Source organism: Hypanus sabinus, unplaced genomic scaffold, assembly GCF_030144855.1.
Source record: "Hypanus sabinus isolate sHypSab1 unplaced genomic scaffold, sHypSab1.hap1 scaffold_778, whole genome shotgun sequence".
Lineage (NCBI taxonomy): Eukaryota > Metazoa > Chordata > Chondrichthyes > Myliobatiformes > Dasyatidae > Hypanus > Hypanus sabinus.
In genome coordinates, this window is record NW_026781629.1 from 85,007 (window position 1) to 99,707 (window position 14,701).

Sequence of the window (14,701 nt, forward strand, 5' to 3'; positions counted from 1 at the left end):
GGAGACATTCCGTATGATCAATAAACCAATTGTTTGGAATTCAATGACCTTCCCTGGTGTCTCAGGGCTGGGTGTGTCTGCACCCATGTCGCTCCCCCCGCCATTCCTACTCTGCCCCCGTCCCTACTCCTCCCGCAGCGCTCCGTTCTCGCCGTTTCCAGCATCCTTTGTTCCCGCCAGATTTGCAAACTCACTCAACGTTCCACGTTGACAAATGCAGTACTGTGTGCAAAAGTCTTAGGAACCTTGCTGTGTATTTCTTTAGCGGATCGATCGGGGCAGTTGTGTGGACGTCGGCCAGTGAGAAGAGCAGGAAGAGTTTAAAAGGAGATAGCTTTATAGAGCAGGCGTTGAAGGGCGGGCGACGGAGTAGGAGGGCTTTGGCTCAATGACTTGGGCAATACTGGGTTGAGGTGAGGTAGTTTGCCTGTGTAGATTACAGACAGGGAGCATGTGTGTGAGGCCGGTGTTCTGTGTCGGATGTGGGAAGTCCGGGAGACTCCCGGCCTCCCGGACGGCCACATCTGCACCAGGTGTGTCAAGTTGCAGCTCCTTCGGGACCGGGTTAGGGAACTGGAGATGCAGCTCGATGCCGTTCGTCCGGTCAGGGAGAGTGAGGAGGTGATAGAGAGGAGCTATAGGCAGGTAGTCTCACTGGGGCCTCAGGAGAGAGGCAAGTGGGTAACAGTCAGGAGGTGAAAGGGCAAAAGTGAGATACTAGAGAGTACCCCTGTGGCTGTACCCCTTAACAATAAGTACACATATACGAGTACTGCTCAGGGGGACAACCTACCCGGAGGAAGCAGCACTGGCTGTGCCTCAGAAGGGTAGGGAAAGGAAGAAGATGGCAGCAGTGATTGGGGGACTCGATAGTCAGGGGGTCAGACAGGCGATTCTGTGGACGCAGGAAGGAAACACGGATGGTAGCTTGCCTCCCAGGTGCCAGGTTCAGATCGAGTCCAAGATATCCTGAAGTGCGAAGGAGAACAGCCGAATTTGTGGTACATATTGGTACAGGTAGGGAAAGGGGGAGGTCCTGGATGTAGACCACAGGGAGTTGGGGAAGGAAGTCTCGAGTAATCTCGGAATCACTGCCTGTGCCACGCGATACTGAGTATAGGAGTAGGATGAGGTGGAGGATAAATGTGTGGCTGAGGGATTGGAGCAGGGGGCAGGGATTCAGGTTTCTGGATCGTTGGGACCTCTTTTGGGGCAGGTGTGACCTGTACAAAAGGGACGGGTTGCACTTGAATCCCGGGGGTCCAATATCCTGGCGGGGAGGTTTGCTAGGGCTACTGGGGAGAGTTTAGATTGCTGGGGGGGTGGGAACGTAACTGAAGAGACCGGGGAAGAGGAGGTTGGCTCACAAATAGAGAAAGTTTGTAGACAGTGCGAGAGGGAGGACAGGCAGGTGATAGAGAAGGGACGCGCTCAGACTGATGGTTTGAGATGTGTCTATTTTAATGCGAGAAGCATCATGAACAAAGCAGATGAGCTTAGAGTGTGGATCAGTACTTGGAGCTATGATGTTGTGGCCATTACAGAGACTTGGATGGCTCAGAGGCAGGAATGGCTCCTTTGAGTGCTGGGTTTTAGATGTTTCAGAAAGGACAGGGAGGGAGGCAAAAGAGGTGAGGACGTGGCAATGCTGATCAGAGATAGTGTCTGGGCTGCAGAAAAGGAGGAAGTCCTGGAGGGATTGTCTACTGAATCTCTGTGGGTGGAAGTCAGAAACAGGAAGGGGTCAATGACATGGTATTGGGAAATGAACCTGGTCAGGTGTCAGATCTCTCAGTGGGAGAGCATTTTGGAGACAGTGATCACAATTCTATCTCCTTTACCAGAGCATTGGACAGAGACAGGAACAGACAAGTTAGGAAAGTGCTTAATTGGAGTAAGGGGAAATAAGAGGCAATCAGGCAGGAGCTTGGAAGCATAAATTGGGAACAGATGTTTTCAGGGAAACGTACGGAAGAAATGTGGCAAATGTTCAGGGGGTATTTGTGTGGAGTTCTACAATAGGTACGTTGCAATGAGACGGGAGAGGATGGTAGGGTACAGGATCCGTGGTGTACAAAGGCTGTTGAAAGTCTAGTCAAGAAGAAAAGAAGAGCTTAACAAAAGGTTCAAAAAGCTAGGTGATGATATGAATCTAGAATAGTGGTCACCAACCTTTTTAAGCCCAAGACCCCCCCACCTCGGCCTTAGTGAAAGGCAAGATCAACCCCAGATCGGTTAGTCGCACACATGCGCAGAGAAGAACGGAACTAACCGCCACCCCCCCCCAACCCGGAAACAATCTCTCAACAGTATTTGTGTATTTATTTTTCATTTCTTTTCGTGATCTATTGGGAAACTCTCAAAGATCAACCAGTCGATCGTAATCAACTGGTTGGCGACCACTAATGTAGAAGATTACAAGGCTTGCTGGAAGGGGCTTAAAAATGAAATTAGGAGAGCCAGAAAGGGCCATGATGGTTGAGGGAAAGGAAATGTACCTACAAACGTTGAGAGTGTGCCTCTAGGCTCCTGTATCTCCTCCGTAATGACGGGTGCTGCCTATTTGAGGCACCGCCTTTTGAATGTGTCCTGGGTGCTGGGTTAGGCGAGCGCTGCCTGGGATAACAACATTCTGCAGCTCTTCTATTTGATGCCGGGCAGAAAGTCCGAGAAGGCGAGTGAGTGGAGGGACGACGGCACAGACCGAGTAGCGCGATGGATGAAAAGCAAAGGGTTTTGTTTTTAAACGGCAGGAAATTGGGGAAAGTTGACATCGAACAGGACCCGTTCAGCCTCCTACACAAGTTACTGAATTTTTTAAAAAACCACGCAAACGCACAAGGCGCTTCCAATTCAAACGTTACGTTGAACTCCGCTACATTCGGACTCGACTCCAGTAGCAACCACGTTGAAGTAAGTTACCGAAGTATGTAAATGTTAGCACCTACAATTGCAACACCCAGGGAAAGGTTTCAGTGCCAATGCAATGGTCCTTTGGGTGATGGTTGGAGATAATGGGAGCTTCGGGATGTGCGCCGTCCATCGGGGGGAGCGCCTTTTCTTGTTGTGTGCCCGAGATGATCTGGGTCTTCCGTTCATCGGGAGAGGGAGAGAGAAGACACCAGAAAGGAGTGGACTTGGAGTGGGGCCGGGAGTCGATGAAGCCGGGGAGATCGGTGAAGGGGAAACCGGAAGCGCCAACTTGTGCACGTTAGAACTGTTTCAGTAAAATGGGCCCTTTTCCTTTTTTGTTTTTCTTCACTCTCCCTTCAGTCAAATTAAGAATTATGAAGCCAAATCGTTTAATAGCCCATTTTATTTCATGGTACTGATCGGTAACGGTGACGCGTCACGCAGCGCCCAGACAAACAGCAGGTTTGGCACCCCAGATTTCACACGTCTGGCGGGCCCAGAGACCGCCTTCCCGAGACTTACACAGCTCACAGAGCCCGACGACTACACAACACTGAGATTCGTCTTCTTGCGGGCATATACAGGAAGGTACGTAAAGAAATACAAATCCAGATCTGGAGCACTGCGTACAGGTCTGGTCGCCTACCTACAGGGAAGGTGTCACTGAGACTGAAAGGGTGCAGAGAAAATTTACAAGCTTATTACCTACCGGGACTTGAGTTGCAGGGAAAGGTTGAACAGGTGAGGACTTCAATCCCCAGGACAGAGATGATGGAGGGCAGACTTAATTGAGGGGTATTTAATTTTTTTTAATAAAAAATGAATTGGGGGGGGGGGTACAGACAGGTTAAATGCAAGCAGGCTTTTTCCACTGAGGTTAGGTGTGACTTCAACCAGAGGTCATGGGTGAAGGGTGAAAGGTGAAATGTTTAAAGGGGAACTTCTTCACTCAGAGGGTGGTGAGAGTGTGGAACGAGCTGCCACTGGAAGTGTGTGGGGGGGGGGGAAGTGCAGGTTCGATTTCAACACTTAAGAAAACTTTGGATAGGTATATGGATGGGAGGGGTGACGAGCTGGACTGCATTCGCCTGCGGCTGCACGAGGGCAGGATGAGGAACTGCTGCGGGCTCGTTCTTGCAGAGACATGGCTCCAGGACAACATCTCGTGCACCGTCAATCTTCGAGCCACGGCCTTCCAAGACTTGTGCTAGTACGATTTTCTGCTGCCGTAATTACGCGTGCTGTGTGTGGCTGTGCTCTGTGCTTTGCCGAGAGGAGTGCTGTCTTGTCTGGCTGCGTGCATGTGTACGGTTCAAGGGAAATCAAACTTGGAAGTTGGAAATCTTAACTTGTCACATTGCAATACAGCCCCAAGGTAGCAGAGGTTTGAGATCAAGCAACACACACACACACACACACACACACAAAATGCTGGTGGGACACATCGGGCCAGGCGGCATCTATAGGGAGAAGCGCTGTCGACGTTTCGGGCCGAGACCCTTCGTCAGGACTAACTTTTGAGGTTTGAGATCAGAGATTCCCTTCTCCCAGACGAGCTGCCAACTACGGCGGACGAGCCCCGTCTGCCCGGAGTGACTGGTTTTAAGGCGCCAGTGACCTGCCTTTGCCCCCTTCCCCTGTCAGTTGAAACGGTTCCGCCAGGCCTAGTAGTGAAGCTACAGGCGAAGGGCAGGAGGTGGACTTGGTTGTCAGAGGCTGTTTGAGACACTCGTCATTGGGAGTAACTAACAGGTAGTAGGAGCTTATCCCCATTACCTTCCCCAGATATAAGAACCTAAAGGATTTGCACACAACATTTGTTAAAGACCTCCCCGGGCTCTGACAACCTCACGGTTCTACACGATGCTTGTTACACTGTACCGGGGAGTTACTGTTTGGATCTCGTCCCCAGATCTCAGGAGGGGCGCGACAGCAACTGTGAGAGTGCATATACTCCTGGTCAGTGCCCAGAGTGGAGACTCTAGCTACAGGACATTAAATTAGCTGTTTTGTTTGCATTGAGTTACCAGGGTTTATAAGACATAGCGCGTCAGGGGAGTCTAACGTCAGAGATTTACAGATCACTACAGCAGGGAAACAGGCCCTTCAGCCCATCTGGCTCCTGCCGACCAAGATGCCCCATCCAAGCTCAGCCCATTTGCCAGAGCTTGCACCCTGTCATATAAAACCTTTCCGATCCGTGTCCCTCTCAGGTGAAGTGCAATTACAAAGACCGCACGGCAGCGCCTCGAGCGGCACGGGGCTCCGCAGAGACTCGGTGTGACATCTACAACTTTAATAAACTGTGTGCTGGAGAGTATACTGACTGCCTACATCACAGCCTGGTGTGGATACACCAAAGCCCTTGGGCAGAAAATCCTACAGAAGGTAGTGGATTCGGCCCAGTCCCCTCTACTGAGCACATCGACATGAAACACCTTTGGAGGAAAGCATCATCCATCATCAGAGATCCCCACCACCTAGGCCACGCTCTCTTCTCGCTGCTGCCATCAGGAATGAGGTACAGGAGCCTCAGGACCAACACCACCAGGTTCAGGAACAGTTATTACTCCTCAACCGTCAGGAAGGAGGTACAGGAGCCTCAGGACCCACACCACCAGGTTCAGGAACAGTTATTACTCCTCAACCGTCAGGAAGGAGGTACAGGAGCCTCAGGACCCACACCACCAGGTTCAGGAACAGTTATTACTCCTCAACCGTCAGGAAGGAGGTACAGGAGCCTCAGGACCCACACCACCAGGTTCAGGAACAGTTATTACCCCTCAACCGTCAGGAAGGAGGTACAGGAGCCTCAGGACCCACACCACCAGGTTCAGGAACAGTTATTACTCCTCAACCGTCAGGAAGGAGGTACAGGAGCCTCAGGACCCACACCACCAGGTTCAGGAACAGTTATTACCCCTCAACCATCAGGAAGGAGGTACAGGAGCCTCAGGACCCACACCACCAGGTTCAGGAACAGTTATTACCCCTCAACCGTCAGGAATGAGGTACAGGAGCCTCAGGACCCACACCACCAGGTTCAGGAACAGTTATTACCCCTCAACCATCAGGAAGAAGGTACAGGAGCCTCAGGCCCCACACCACCAGGTTCAGGGACAGCTATTACCCCTCAACCATCAGGAAGGAGGTACAGGAGCCTCAGGCCCCACACCACCAGGTTCAGGGACAGCTATTACCCCTCAACCATCAGGAAGGAGGTACAGGAGCCTCAAGACCCACACCACCAGGTTCAGGAACAGTTATTACCCCTCAACCATCAGGAAGGAGGTACAGGAGCCTCAGGACCCACACCACCAGGTTCAGGAACAGTTATTACCCCTCAACCATCAGGAAGGAGGTACAGGAGCCTCAGGACTCACACCACCAGGTTCAGGAACAGATATTACCCTCAACCATCAGGAAGGAGGTACAGGAGACTCAGGACTCACACCACCAGGTTCAGGAACAGTTATTACCCCTCAACCATCAGGAAGGAGGTACAGGAGCCTCAGGACCCACACTACCAGCTTCAGGGACAGTTATTACCCCTCAACCATCAGAAAGGAGGTACCGGAGCCTCAGGACCCACACCACCAGCTTCAGGGACAGTTATTACCCCTCAACCATCAGAAAGGAGGTACCGGAGCCTCAGGACCCACACCACCGGTTTCAGGAACAGTTATTACCCCTCAACCATCAGGAAGGAGGTACAGGAGCCTCAGGTCCCACACCACCAGGTTCAGGAACAGTTATTACCCCTCAGCCATCAGGAAGGAGGTACAGGAGCCTCAGGTCCCACACCACCAGGTTCAGGAACAGTTATTACCTTTCAACCATCAGGAAGGAGGTACAGGAGCCTCCGGACCCACACCACCAGGTTCAGGAACAGTTATTACCCCTCAACCATCAGGAAGGAGGTACAGGAGCCTCAGGACCCACACCACCAGGTTCAGGAACAGTTATTACCCCTCAACCATCAGGAAGGAGGTACAGGAGCCTCCGGACCCACACCACCAGGTGCAGGAACAGTTATTACCCCTCAACCATCAGAAAGGAGGTACAGGAGCCTCCGGACCCACACCACCAGGTGCAGGAACAGTTATTACCCCTCAACCATCAGGAAGGAGGTACAGGAGCCTCAGGACCCACACCACCAGGTTCAGGAACAGTTATTACCCCTCAACCATCAGGAAGGAGGTACAGGAGCCTCAGGACCCAAACCACCAGGTTCAGGAACAGTTATTACCCCTCAACCTTCAGAACAAAAGGGGATAACTATTGACATGTTCACACAACCACTGGTCTCACTTTGAGCACTCTTTATCTCGTTATTTCATGCTCTGGTCATTTTTTGCTATTTGTGTTTCACAGATGCTGTTGGCTTGCTGAGGACAGCCGCAGGAAAGCGATCCGCAGTGAAGTACGTCGCGACACATATGGACTCTGATAGCAAAATTAACTTTTGAACTGCCCAACTGTCTTTTACAATACGATAATATATCGACCCCAACCACTTCCTCTGGCAGCTTACTCCAGAGAGATATCCCTTCTTGTGAAACGTAAGTTACCCCCTCAGCTTCCTATTCCCCCTCACCGTAAACCTGTGCCATCTAGTTCTTGATCCCCCAAGCCTGGGGAAATGACTGTGCATACTGCCCCCTCATGACCTTATACAGCTCTATAAGAGGACCTGCTTCACCCCTTTATCCGGGTCCAATAATGCCGTGGGAGCAGGTGGTGGACGGTCGAACGAGCAGCCGGTACAGATCACACGTCCTGGTGATGCGACCAGGCAGACAATCTCTGAAGGGTATTGATAATAGCCTGGGGTCACCCGTCTGGTAAAGACGCTGCCCCAGAAGGAGGTGATGGTGAACCACTTCTGTAGAAAAATTTGCCAAGGACAGTCACAGTGATGGAAAGACCATGATGGCCCACGTCATACGCCACGGCAGATAACGAACGAACAAACAATATGATTACACACGCACACACACACACACACAATGCCGGAGGAGCTCAGCAGACCAGGCAGCGTCCATGGAGAACAGCACAGTCGGCATTTCCGGCCGAGATCCTTCGGCAGGACTAGAGAGAAACGACGCGATCATGTCTCTGTCTGCTGGGCTCTGGGGAATAATGTCGCAGCCTGTCCGGCCTCTCCCGGTATCTTGTCCCTTCAAGTCCATGACAACAAGAGATAGGAGCAGAACTGGGCCATTCAGCCCATCCAGTCTGTTCCGCACCAGAGAGCACAGGGTCCAGATGAGAGCAGAGAAGCTGAGAGGTACGAGGACCCCTCGACGTGGAGGCTGCTGGAGACAGAAAGAGCGCGAGTGTTTGAAAGGCATCGGGCAGGAGAGGGGCCGAGGGACGCTGCCCAACAGCAGGCAAGTGGGATTAGCATCAGATCTGCCCAGGCCAGGCCACAACCCTGGCAACCCCACCCCGTACAAACGCAGAAATGCCGGCGGAGGCTCCGGTGACCTCGTCTCGGGGAAGAGGGAGGAGCTTCGCCAAGAAGACCCCACCCAGACTTGGACTGGGCCGGGGCAGAGGACTGTGGCAGGCTGCGGGCGGTGGTCTAACGCCCCAGCAGGGGTCAGGGCCAGCGGGTCTGATGGCCCTGTTTCCATGATTCCAATAGGCCCCCCCCCCCCACCGATATCGGTAGATTTCTACGTTCTATTGTGGCTGGGAAATTCAACGCAGTCTCCAGAATAGGCTACGTGGTCAGTACAACATTGTGGGCCGAAGGGCCTGTAATGTGCCACAGATTTCTCTGGAAGGGCAATGGGTGACGGTCATCATCACAAGTCTGGGTGGAATGAGATGTCCCAGTCGTCCGGACCCAAAGGAAAGCTTAAGGAGCAATATGTCTGGCACCAGCTCGGACGCAGGAGCTGCCCGGAGGACGTCCACTGGGGCTCCGCTCCGGATTTGCCGTCTGGGTTCTCTCCCGCAGACTTCCGTCTCTCCCGAGGCTGCCCACAGGGCAGTGGGGCTGTTTACCCACAGCTGGGGGATCTGGTTCACGAGCACCGGGGGCGTGTCTGCAAGCCGGTGGGCCTGCGTGCTACGTGTGCAGGGGCCGGACCTCCTCCCCGTCCTCTCGTTCACCTCGAGTCCAAGAGGAGTTGTTTCCGTGTGTGTCCCCGTCAAGGAGGCAGTGATGCAGGTGGATGCTTCCCTGGTGTCATGGATTATTGATTACCTGACTGGCAGACCACAGTACGTGCGCTTGCAACACTGTGTGTTGGACAGAGTGGTCAGCAGCACTGGGGCTCCACAGGGGACTGTCCTGTCTCCCCTTCTCTTCACCATCTACACCTCGGACTTCAACTACTGCACCGAGTCTTGCCATCTTCAGAAGTTTTCTGGTGACTCTGCCATAGTTGGATGCATCAGCAAGGGAGATGAGGCTGAGTACAGGGCTACGGTGGGAAACTTTGTCACATGGTGCGAGCAGAATCATCTGCAGCTTAATGTGAAAAGGACTAAGGAGCTGGTGGTGGACCTGAGGAGGGCCAAGGCACCGGTGGCCCCGTTTCCATCCAAGGGGTCAGTGTGGACATGGTGGAGGATTACAAATACCCAGGGATACGAATTGACAATAATCTGGACTGGTCAAAGAACACTGAGGCTGTCAACAAGAACAGTCAGAGCCGTCTCTATTTCCTGAGGAGACTGAGGTCCTTTAACATCTGCCGGACGATGCTGAGGATGTTCTATGAGTCTGTGATGGCCAGTGCTATCGTGTTTGCTGTTGTGTGCTGGGGCAGCAGGCTGAGGGTAGCAGACACCAACAGAATCAACAAACTCATTCGTAAGGCCAGTGATGTTGTGGGGGTGGAACTGGACTCTCTGACGGTGGTGTCTGAAAAGAGGATGCTGTCCAAGTTGCATGCCATCTTGGACAATAACTCCCATCCACTCCATAATGTACTGGTCAGGCACAGGAGTACGTTCAGCCAGAGACTCATTCCACCGAGATGTAACACTGAGCGCTATAGGAAGTCATTCCTGCCTGTGGCCATCAAACTTTACAACTCCTCCCTCAGAGTGTCAGACACCCTGAGCCAATAGGCTGGTCCTGGTCTAATTTCCACTGGGCATGATTAACATTATTATTTAATCATTTACGGTTTTATATGGCTATATTTCTTCACTATTCTCGGTTGGTGCGGCTGTAATGAAACCCAATCTCCCTCGGGATCAATACAGTATGTCGATACACGAGACTTGCTGTTGGACAGGCTGTGTACTGGCAGGGAGGGGCCAGGCAGGAAAACAGTGACCCCAGTTCAGTTCCCGCCGCAGTCTGTGACCGCGTGGGTTAATTGGGTATAACTGGGCAATCTGGATTGTTGAGCCAGGAGGGCCTGTTACCGAGCTGTCAGGGTGGAAGATCGCCTGTGATCGAGCTGAACAGTAGAGCAACGTGTGAAGGGCCGAGTGGCCTGTGGCCTCCACACTGGAGTTCGCGTCGACAAGGATTGAAGGAGTCCGCTGCCAGGGTGCTGGGGGTTGTCATGGGAACTGAGCTCGTTCATCAGGCACCGGGCCCAGTCGAGAAACCTCTTGGTGGGGAGGGAGGGAGTGACAGAGAGAGGGGGAGGGGGGGGAGAGGGAGAGAGAGAGGGAGAGAGTGAGAGAGAGGAGAGAGAGTGAGTGAGAGAGAGGGGGGAGAGAGGGAGAGTGAGGGGGAGAGAGGGAGAGAGTGAGAGAGAGAGAGAGAGAGGGGGAGAGAGGGAGAGAGAGTAAGTGAGAGTGGGAGAGGGAGAGAGTGAGGGGGAGGGTGACAGAGGAGAGAGAGAGTGAGAGAGAATGTATGTGACAGAGGGAGGGAGAGGGGGAGAGAGAGAGAGTGTGATAGAGAGGAGAGTGAGTGAGAGAGTGGGAGAGGGAGAGAGTGAGGGGGGGAGGGGAGGGTGACAGAGCAGAGAGAGAGAGTGAGAGTGAGTGAGAGAGAGTGAGAGAGAGAGGGGGAGTGAGAGAGAGTGAGTGATAGAGAGGAGAGTGAGAGAGAGTGGGAGAGGGAGAGAGTGAGGGGGGGGAGGGGGAGGGTGACAGAGCGGAGAGAGAGAGTGAGAGTGAGTGAGAGAGAGAGAGTGAGAGAGAGAGGGGGAGTGAGAGAGAGTGAGTGATAGAGAGGAGAGTGAGAGAGAGTGGGAGAGGGAGAGAGTGAGGGGGGGAGGGGGAGGGTGACAGAGCGGAGAGAGAGAGTGAGAGTGAGCGAGAGAGAGAGAGGGAGAGAGTGACAGAGAGAGAGGGTGTGACAGAGCAAGAGAGAGAGAGAGTGTGAGTGTGTACATGCTGCACGTGTGAGCCAGTGTGCCGTGGAGGAGAACAGATATGTGAAAGGATGAATGAATGCCATTCCACCTTCAGTTCGGGTAATGTCACCATGGAGGAGGCCAGACGCTTTGTATCGTCAGTCTGCGGGGGACAGACTCATCATCTGGGTGACGTTACCATGGAGGGGAGACTCATTCCATGAGACCACAGGACACAGGAGCAGTATTAGGCCATTTGGCCCATCGAGTCTGCTCCACCATTTCGTCACGGCTGATCCATTTTCCCTCTCGGCCCCGATCTCCTGCCCTCTCCCCAGATCCCTTCACATCCTGACCAATCAAGAATCTGTCAACCTCTGTATTAAAATATAAACCCAACGACTTGTTCTCCTCAGCCACTCGCAGCATTGAATTCCACAGATTCACCACCCTCTGGCTAAAGAAATTCCTCCTCATCTCCATTCTAAATGGACACCCCTCTATTCTGAGGCTGTGTCCTCTGGTCCTAGACTCCCCCACTACAGGAAACATCCTCTCCACATCCACTCTATCTGTGTCCTCTGGTCCTAGACTCCCCCACTACAGGAAACATCCTCTCCACATCCACTCTATCTGTGTCCTCTGGTCCTAGACTCCCCCACTACAGGAAACATCCTCTCCACATCCACTCTATCTGTGTCCTCTGGTCCTAGACTCCCCCACTGTAGGAAACATCCTCTCCACATCCACTCTATCTGTGTCCTCTGGTCCTAGACTCCCCCACTGTAGGAAACATCCTCTCCACATCCACTCTATCTGTGTCCTCTGGTCCTAGACTCCCCCCCTATAGGAAACATCCTCTCCACATCCACTCTATCTGTATCCTCTGGTCCTAGACTCCCCCACTATAGGAAACATCCTCTCCACATCCACTCTATCTGTGTCCTCTGGTCCTAGACTCCCCCACTGTAGGAAACATCCTCTCCACATCCACTCTATCTGTGTCCTCTGGTCCTAGACTCCCCCACTATAGGAAACATCCTCTCCACATCCACTCTATCTGTGTCCTCTGGTCCTAGACTCCCCCACTATAGGAAACATCCTCTCCACATCCAATCTATCGAGGTCTGTTAACATTTAATAGGTTTTATTGAGGTCACCTCTCAGTCGTCTGAATTCGAGTGTGGAGAGGCCCAGAGCCATTGTCAGTCTGGGTAACGTTACCGCAGAGGACATACTCCATCGTCAGTCTCGGTCACCGGTCAGGGAAATCAACGCGTCTGCAACAGCCCATAGCCCAAAGGTGGTTGGGTTGGCGGGTTAACTCCCACTGGGAACTGCCTCTGTAACGTGTACACAGGTAGAATCTGCGGGACCCTGGGGAGAACTTAAAACGAAGGATTGACGCAAGCAGACGTCTGAGGGCTAGTACAGACCTGGTTGGCAGAATGGCCTGTTTACTGTCTACCCGTAGGGAGATTTTGGCTAGGTTCGTACTTCACTGCCTGGAGCCAAGGAGACTTGACAGAGGTAAACAAAATTATTAGATAGGGTAAATGCAAGCAAGTCTATTCCCCTCTCCTCCCCCACCCCCCCGGGTTGGGCAAGACCACAACCAGGGGCCATCGGATCAGGGTGAAAGGTGAAATGTTTAAAGGGAGCCTGAGGGGGAACTTCTTCGAGGATTCGAAGTACGCACGCGGAATGCAAGTCCGGCTTCGAAGGGACGCCAGGGAACCCGGCGGGCCAGAAAGAGGAGCGAACCGCAGGAAAGTAAACAGCAGGCGTGCAAAGCAGAGGATGTCAAACGTCAAACCAGGAGCAGCTGTAATCCGCCCGGAGGGTGGAAGGGGTGGGTGCGGGTTCGATTTCAGGTCGATGGGCGTGGCCAGCATGGACTAGATGGGCCAAAGGACCTGCTTCTGTGCTACAGTACCCTGTCACTCCATAGTGCAAAACTCTGACACCTGAACTTATTTTTTAATTTAAAGAAAGTCTTTTGTGAAAGAACTCAGCTGCGCTGAATAAAACGGCCGGATCTGGGTAGCTGGGCGCCTTTGGAATGGTTCACTCGGAGGTCCTTCTCCCGCGTTCTGTTCCCAGAAGCAGCTCCCCCTCTCCATCAGCAGGGGCTGCTGTTCACCCCGCAGGCCGAATGCGCTTTCAGTCGGCTTCATCATCTGCAGTAGCAGCACAGTCCGTGAGGTGCCCTGACCTATCGACGTGGGCGATCGTGGTCCCCCTGTGCAAGTGGTTTGTCTTCTTCTGGGGGCAGTGCGTCTTTACCAGACGGGTGACACCCCCCCCGATCTCTTCAGAGATTGTCGGCCTGGCGTCAGTGGTCGCATCACCAGGACCGGCTGCTCATGTGACTGTCCACCACCTGCCCCCGTGGCTTCCCCTGACCCTGATCGGGGACTGAGCAGGGACTGCACCTTGCCCAAGGGTGACCTGCGGGCCGGCGGAGGGAAGGAGCGCCTCACCCCTCCTTTGGGAGAGACGTACCTGCACCCAGCACAGTGTGACACATAAAAATTACTATAAATTACAATAAGAGTATATTTAAAAATACATAAATAATGCAATAAGAGAGCGAAACAGAGGGGTAGTGCCCGATAGCCACTCCAGTATCTGATGCTGAAGGTGAAGAAGCAGCTCCGAAAGGAGAGACACAACACTGCAGGAAACGGACCCTTCGGCCCATCTGGTCCATGTTAAACTATTAAAACTGTCTGCTCCCATCAACCCACAAAGGGACCGCAACCCTCCGTACCTCTCCCGTCCATGTACCGACCCAAACTTCTCTTAAATGTTGAAATCAAAACCCGCACACACCACTTCCACACTCTTGCCACCCCTCTGAGAGAAGAAGTTGCCCCTCCTGCTCCCCTCAGACATTTCACCTTTAACCTATGATCCCAGTCTCACCCAACCTCAGTGCTGGGATTGACCCTACCTCGCCATTCCCCCACGCTCCAGGGAATAAAGTCCCAACCTATTCCAGATTTCCCAATAACTCAGGTCCTCAATCCCAGGAACTTCCCTGGAAAGATTCTTTCCACCTATTCAACGAGCAGAACTGGACACAAAACTCCAAACCGGGAGTACCAATGTCTCATACTTCACTTTAACTTCCCCGGGCCCCTCTACCTGTTCCCTGGGGGGGAAATAAAAAGAGGGAGGGCAGCCCCGGACGGTGGGGGTGTCCAAGGTGGGGATGGGACCCCTCCGGGACGGACAGCAGGGGTGGGGGGGCTCTCCGGGAGGGATGGTGGGGCAGGGTCTCTTGGACATATGGCAGGGTGGAGGGAGGGGGACCTCCAGGACGGACAGTGGGAGGTCTCAGTGAAGGAAAGTGGGAGGTCTTGGGGACGGACGGTGAGGGGGACCTCCGGGACGGACAGTGGGGGGTCTCATTGATGGACGGACAGTGAGAGGGACCTCTGGGACGGACAGTGGGAGGTCTCAGTGATGGACGGACGGTGAGGGGGACCTCCGGGACGGACAGT

General features: G+C 53.3%; 1 protein-coding gene across 1 annotated transcript in view; it reads right to left on the reverse strand.

The window, feature by feature from the left end:
• LOC132390123 (stAR-related lipid transfer protein 3-like) overlaps positions 1–14,701 on the reverse strand; it is a 105,894-nt gene that overhangs the window by 21,512 nt on the left and 69,681 nt on the right. The window contains exon 9 of the mRNA XM_059962718.1: positions 8,803–8,943. Coding sequence (XP_059818701.1) covers positions 8,803–8,943 — 141 coding nt within the window. The remainder of the gene's footprint in view (positions 1–8,802; positions 8,944–14,701) is intronic.